Below are 6,648 nucleotides of genomic sequence, written 5' to 3'. Positions count from 1 at the left end.
GCCCGTAGTCCAAAACATTGGTGCACGCGAGCACAAGAGATCCTTTACATTTATTTTTCTTATCATCATATTAACGAGTAATAGCAACATCATGATACCCTTGATTAGTAATATCAAGAGTTATATCCCATATGTATTTCAAATAAATAAATATTTGTTTTAAATTTTAGATCATTGAAGTTAAATATTTTTAATGATAATAGAGTCTCTAATCTTATCGCACTATCGATATACCTCCATCAGTGATTCATGTGATAACCTTAATCTAACCTCTTCTGTAACTTAGTTATCTGTTTTTTTAGAAAAAAAAATAATGTTTTGGATTCGTAATTTTACTATTGCGTCGTGGATGGAAATCAGTACGTTTCGCCACTGAACGTCTTCCTGAACCTGATATGAAAAACTATTCAGCTGAAAGAGAACTTACATGATCTCTTTCTAAACGGGTAAGCCTCATTAAAGTTTGTTTTAGAAATAATTTTACTGCTCCAATAATGTAATTAATACCTTTGGGACTTAAAAATAAGTAAATATATACAATTCATAAGAACACCTTGTAAGACTAAATAATTAGTAATAACCTCTTACATTTGATAATATATTAAGATAGTAATATTAACGTTTCAGCTAACGTAAGGAGAAACTGCTAACACGGGAAGGAAGGAACATTGGAAGGGCCGCACGATAATCTACCATTTGCTGGTTATATTCTCTTTATTGCAGTAAGTACTAAGAAACTTATGAATGAAAAAATAATTTTATTCTAGTACAACTTTCCCCTAAGAATAAAAATATTGTTTATAAATTAATAGTCTGGGAGCATTTTAAAAAGGGTTCAGCGTACATGTTAAAATAACATAAAAAACCTTAGGTTAAATTATGATTTTTAATGATAATCAATAATGGCTATATACATAGCTCGCAATTGTACCGATATTTGTTTATTTAGTTGGTGAAGGAATAGGTGTTGTTTTTTTTTTTTTTTTTTTTTTTTTTCGGCCAAGACTCCCATTGGAGTCCTATACTGCCTAACCATGGTTGGGGGTCAAAGTTCTTCATTTTGTGGGACCACCACGCAATGAAAAAAGTCAACGTCCCAGGCCGGATTCGAACCGGCACCGCCAATAGACATCAAATTGGTAAGACTATCTTAACCACTGAGCTATGGGCGGCCCAGGTGTTGTTTAAATAAAAGTATAGATGAAGATTGACATGTGATGGTTTTTACACAAAACAAACTCACAATAACACAATATAACTTTTATTACGGACAGAACAATATGAACAATTTACATCGTGAATCGTGAATCGTGAAACGTTTTCGACATTTTTTACACACGTGTAGTTTTTAGCGGTCTCTAAAGGTGCCAACTAAAAAACGAAAGATAACATTTATTATTAACAAATTAAATTCATTATTATCAAATTATTACTGTTTAACATTTTAAATTATAGTTTTACTAGAGTACTACTAATGGGTAGTTTCTCTACACGCCTGTAACACTCCATTTTAACTAAGATCAAATTTACTGAGTGTATAGTGTATTATGTAATATACTGTTGTATATTTCAATAAAGATATTTTAAAAAAATAAATAACATATTTCAACCGAAACACTAAAAATATAAAATAATCACTTGTGAGTTGTGCCGCTACAGACGAACGAGATAAAAAGAGAATTCCAGAATGAGGTTGCACGTATGACGAAGGATTGGCAAAAGGAGGCGGTTATATTGGAGGGCATATATTGATCAATGGGTTGGGATTTGGTGTTTAATGAATGGATGGATGGTCGTAGAGTGAGGAGATTAAGGACATAGGTCGTTTTTTTTTATTTAAAAAACTTAGAATATGATAATATCAAGGAGATATTGCCTTAGCGAGGTTGGATACAGCAACTTCAACTCGGAATACCAGTGGGAGACTTGGAAACCCGAAGAAATTCATGAATCTCTTCAGTCTCAACTCTAGACTTGCAGATAGCCTTTGGAAATTATTTATTTTTTTAAACTATAGAACAATTTATCGCTACTTAAATAGAGCAACATCTGATATAAAAAAAGTTTTGATTTTATATTGTTTGGGGCTCCACTAAACATTCTATTTCCTCTCGTATCCAATCCTTACAATCCTAAATCCTTCGTAAAATCCTCAATGCTCCTTACTTTGTCACAAATAAAATCATATATAAAGAACATTAACCATATGTAACCGATCTAGCCCGAACCCGATATCATTCCTTCCATTATAAACTCCCTAACAACCCAAACCTATTAGTTTCTAACCTTGCTTCCTCTTCCTTTCCTGGCAATCCTCCGAAGCGCCTGAAAAGAAGATGGCCACGAGACCTGCTAATGTTATATGCCTGTATCGCTCCATAATAACATACATCAAATTTACTAAATGTATAATTATGTACAGTTGTAAATTTCAATAAAGAAAATAAAAAAAAAACTGTTATTTGGAAACATTTACTTGATTTCAATCATTTTCTAATTACGCCTAATCCAAAATACAAACTTTAAACAATGCTAATTTACAATAAGCTGTTTTATTGATTTATTTAAACAGCAGTTTTTCCAAATTTGATAAAATATCAAATAATTAATTGAATGGACAAATAACATTTTGTTTATGTAGAAATTAAATATCCCGAATGGGAAGATATGACACCTAATTATAGTTATAATTAAATAAATCTAAATGATTTAAAAAAAAATTATGAGAAGTTACCTTAAAAATCGACATAAAACACAAAAATCAAAATTCACCTTCTAGCCTGATCAAACTAAAAACCACACCGCCGTGAAGATCTGTTAATAGCTTAAATAATCTATTGAAGACTTCAAACGCTTTGTTATTAAATCAAATGTGCAAGTTGAAGGAATTTTTCCAATTCCCTATAATAAATTTTTTTTTTTAAATGTTTATTTATTACTATTTACAACTGTACATTTAGTAAATCTGATCTCGGTAAAATTGGAGTGTTACAGATGTGTATAGAAACAACCCATTCGGAGCACTCTAATGACGTTTTACATCCATTAGTTACATCCGATAGACATACGGTCTCGTGGCCATCTTCTTTTCAGGTGCCACGGAGGATTGTCAGGAATAGAAGAGGATGCAATGTTAGAAACTAGGGGGTTTGAGCGGTTAGCGAGTTTATAATGGAAGGAGTGATATCTGGTTCGGGCTAGATCGGTTGCATAGGGAACATAAAGGTCTTTATGTATGATTTTATTTGTGACAAAGTAAGGAGGATTGAGGATTTTACGGAGGATTTTAGATTGAAAGGATTGAATACGAGAGGAAATCGAAGGTTTAGTGGAACCCCTAAGCTCAACTCCATATGTCCAGATTGGCCTTATTACAGTCATGTAGATCAGTCTTTTATTATGAATTGGAAGTTTAGATCGTTTGTCTAGTAACTGCTATAATAGTCGAAATCGACGTGCAGTTTCCAGTCTTTTCAGTATTATAAAATTATAAAAATTAGAAATATTTTTTTTTCTGATTTGGCCCTTCGGATATTTATACAATTTCCAAAAAAATGGATTTAATAAGTGAAAGTTTTTAGATACACGTTGAGCTAAGTAAACGTATAGGTTTTTTTATTAAAGAACCTAAAGATTTGCTTTACAGGTTATATTAAAGGAATTACCTAATATCGGTGAAACTAGCATTAGGGAATAAAACATGAACTGCTTCGGTCATTTGTTTAGCTTATACTGTTACCGACCTCCCCACACGTGATTCAAAAATTATTACTTAATACATTAAAAAATATATGATTGAATTTTTGAAATGCAAAAATTATTTCGTGAAAATTTCTTTAAAACGATTTAATAAAATTGTATGTAATGTAACTGATTATCCAATTTTATTCATCTTTCATTTATTTATTTTCTTTCTTCTAGAAACTCTCTAGCGACGGGCAACGTTAAAAGAGGACAAGATTTTTTATTGCTGAGGGTGCGGAAGAATGGGCATCATGTTCAGGACCGGCAGACCCACAATAATGCAGCCAGTTCTGGGCATGCTCATGCTGCCTCTGAGACGATAGGTCGAGGAGGTATTCCATCCTACATCGAAGGGCAGAACAGAGTGCCAAGGACCCTCATCCGCGGGATATCTTCTGCAACAAAAGTCCCTGTCGCACCTGCAAACATAAGTCGAGCAATCGCAGAAGATGTCTCACATTCAAATGTAAAAGGTAAAAGCATAAGAAACATAAAGGAACTAGAATCAAAGTATAGATCTCTGGCAGGGAAGATGTCATACTACCTATCGGAACATAATAAGTATGGAAAACGAGAGCGGCAAGCATCTGGGGGTAAAAAAAGAACGAAATCAAGCCTCGACAAGGCATTTCACAGTATCCTGGATGGAGCAGCGGATTTCCTCAAGACACTCATAATAGACCTGGCGAAGAGCAATGAGACGAGCGCAGTTAACTTGGGTGACTATCCCGCTGCCATAACGCTCGAGGAGAACTGTGAGAACCCCAGCAAAATCACATTCATCCATGGACTAAATGCGAACATCAATTCGACAAACAATGAAGAAGGGACAGAATTGAGTGAGGGCGCTGATTCGGAACATCAAAACCATAATGAGATAGATAATAACAGTTCACTAGTGAGACTGGATGATACAGAGCCAAACGAAGACGAATCTAAAATAAAAACTAAGAACACTTCCGGTATTTCTGATTTGAGAAACATCATCAGTGAGCAACTCTCCAAGAGCGATCGATTGGAAAAACTCAGGAAATTCCTTGTGACTGAAAGTACTAATATGTTCGATGATAATAATATTTCACAATATCCTGTAGAAGAGGTAGAGTATGTTACTAAAGTGTCTGTTGAAGAGGAAGAGGCATCTGAAGATCCACCGATTCTAATCATTGCAGAGGGAGATAGTGACACTCGAGAAAGTGAAAATCAGGAGGATATATCTGCTACAGGACAATCGCTTCAATCAGAAGTAGAATCTGTGAAAAAAAGAACACAAGACATTCATAAGCTCGTGAGTCTTAGCCCGCGAAAAAATCTCAAAGATACTAATGGCAATATAAACAAGCTAATAGACTGCAGACTTTGCTGGCTGATGGATTGCGTCAAGAAATGTTTAGATTGTGACAAAATTGTACAACACGGTGAAGAAGACCAAACTGTTGAGGAGCGAATTAGCGACCCTACCACCGAAGCTGCATTAGAAGACACCAAATCGAAAAAAAACACCGAAGATATTGAAGGGTCGTCCGAAACGTTTGAATCAAGTGAGACGACAGAGGAAACAAAAGAGGAGGAAGAAAAGAAAGAGGAAGCCACGACAGAACCTATTTCAACGGCCGAATCGGTATCAGAGGACACTGAGAGCGATATAGATGTCACATTTAAAACCATAGCCATAGCCACAGCAGCCTCGACCGAGGAAATAAAAAATAACGTGACAGAAGAAATCGACCCGGATGTGTATTCTCCCAACATCGTACACTGTGATACTACCTCCCTCGGCTTTTGCGATACGAGCGTCATGGAAACATCTCCGAAAGGGTTCGAGAAATGCACTGACACTAACAACTATGGAACATACCATTGCGCCCATCACTGCGAATCGAAAGCCCCCGAACCGTGGTCAGGTTGTAAGATCGGTATTGTCCCTTCCAAATCGACGACACAGAATCCCAATACTATCACGATAATTAGCGATGTAGAAGATACACCACAGACAACAAAGAGGAAAATTCCAAAACCCAGCCAAAAAAAAGTAGAAATTCGTATGAAAAGGACTACAAAGAAAACAGTAAAATATAATAGGAAAACTACGAGATATAGGAAAAAAACGACAGGAGTATGGGAGAAGGAAGCATTACAAATGGTAAAAAAAGCGCGGCAAATGATGGAATTACAAACAATAAAGATAGAGGACACCGTTGCACCTGCGACGAAGAAGATTCTCCAACCAAAGACCGTCGCATTGCGAAGGGTGACAGCAAAGAGAGAAAAAGGAAAGAATTACCAACCGGTCACAATCAGCTTGCACATTGACTTCGACAACGAAGAGATATCTGAGGCTCCGGATCTGAGTGACAAGTTACAGTTAATGGATGAGGATAACTTGTTGTCATTTGTTAAAAATAAAAAATTTGCATCGATGAAAGCTAGAAGAATAGGCCTACCTAGCGATACGAAGAACAAAATTAAAGTGTTAGTACAGAATGGGCGAGTGATAGGGATAATAGACAAGTTCGGTCGCCTCTGGCCAGGCAACGGCTGGCGAAGACCGATGTAACGGTTTTAAAAGAGTTTTCAAGAAGAGAATTAGAGACGTTGCCATTGCCAAGGATCGCTCTTAGAAGGAGAAGAGGACTCAGCACTCAGGAGGGGCTATAATTGAATAAAAGGCACAACGGTGCCAACTTTAACGAAAATGTTTCTTAATTATTAAAATAAGGATACGATATGGAACGATTAACCTCTTTCCTTATTATTAAAATAAGGATACAACATCGAACGACTAACCTCTTTCTTATATCTTATTTAATTGTTTACCATAAGCAATTACTTAACAGATAACAATATAAGAGTGACCAATAAAAACATCTTTATATTGTTATATCTCTTTATATTATATTTATA

General features: G+C 35.4%; 1 protein-coding gene across 1 annotated transcript; it reads left to right on the top strand.

Annotated features, from left to right (window-relative positions):
• The first annotated feature begins 212 nt into the window (after positions 1-212).
• Positions 213-6,625, top strand: LOC106690208 (uncharacterized). The gene is made up of 3 exons (XM_014435555.2): positions 213-446; positions 628-722; positions 3,922-6,625. The coding sequence occupies exon 3, from the start codon at positions 4,277-4,279 to the stop codon at positions 6,299-6,301; it is 2,025 nt and encodes a 674-aa protein (XP_014291041.1). The 5' UTR covers positions 213-446; positions 628-722; positions 3,922-4,276; the 3' UTR covers positions 6,302-6,625.
• Positions 6,626-6,648: the final 23 nt, after the last annotated feature.

The sequence above is a fragment of the Halyomorpha halys genome, unplaced genomic scaffold (assembly GCF_000696795.3).
Source record: "Halyomorpha halys isolate HHAL.00 unplaced genomic scaffold, Hhal_1.1 Scaffold1613.1, whole genome shotgun sequence".
Classification (NCBI taxonomy): Eukaryota; Metazoa; Arthropoda; class Insecta; order Hemiptera; family Pentatomidae; genus Halyomorpha; species Halyomorpha halys.
This window is presented reverse-complemented; position numbering and strand designations above follow the sequence as displayed.

Bases quoted from the DNA above. Each gene is read 5' to 3' on its own strand.
- LOC106690208 (XM_014435555.2), top strand. From the start codon at position 4,277: ATGTCATACTACCTATCGGAACATAATAAGTATGGAAAACGAGAGCGG.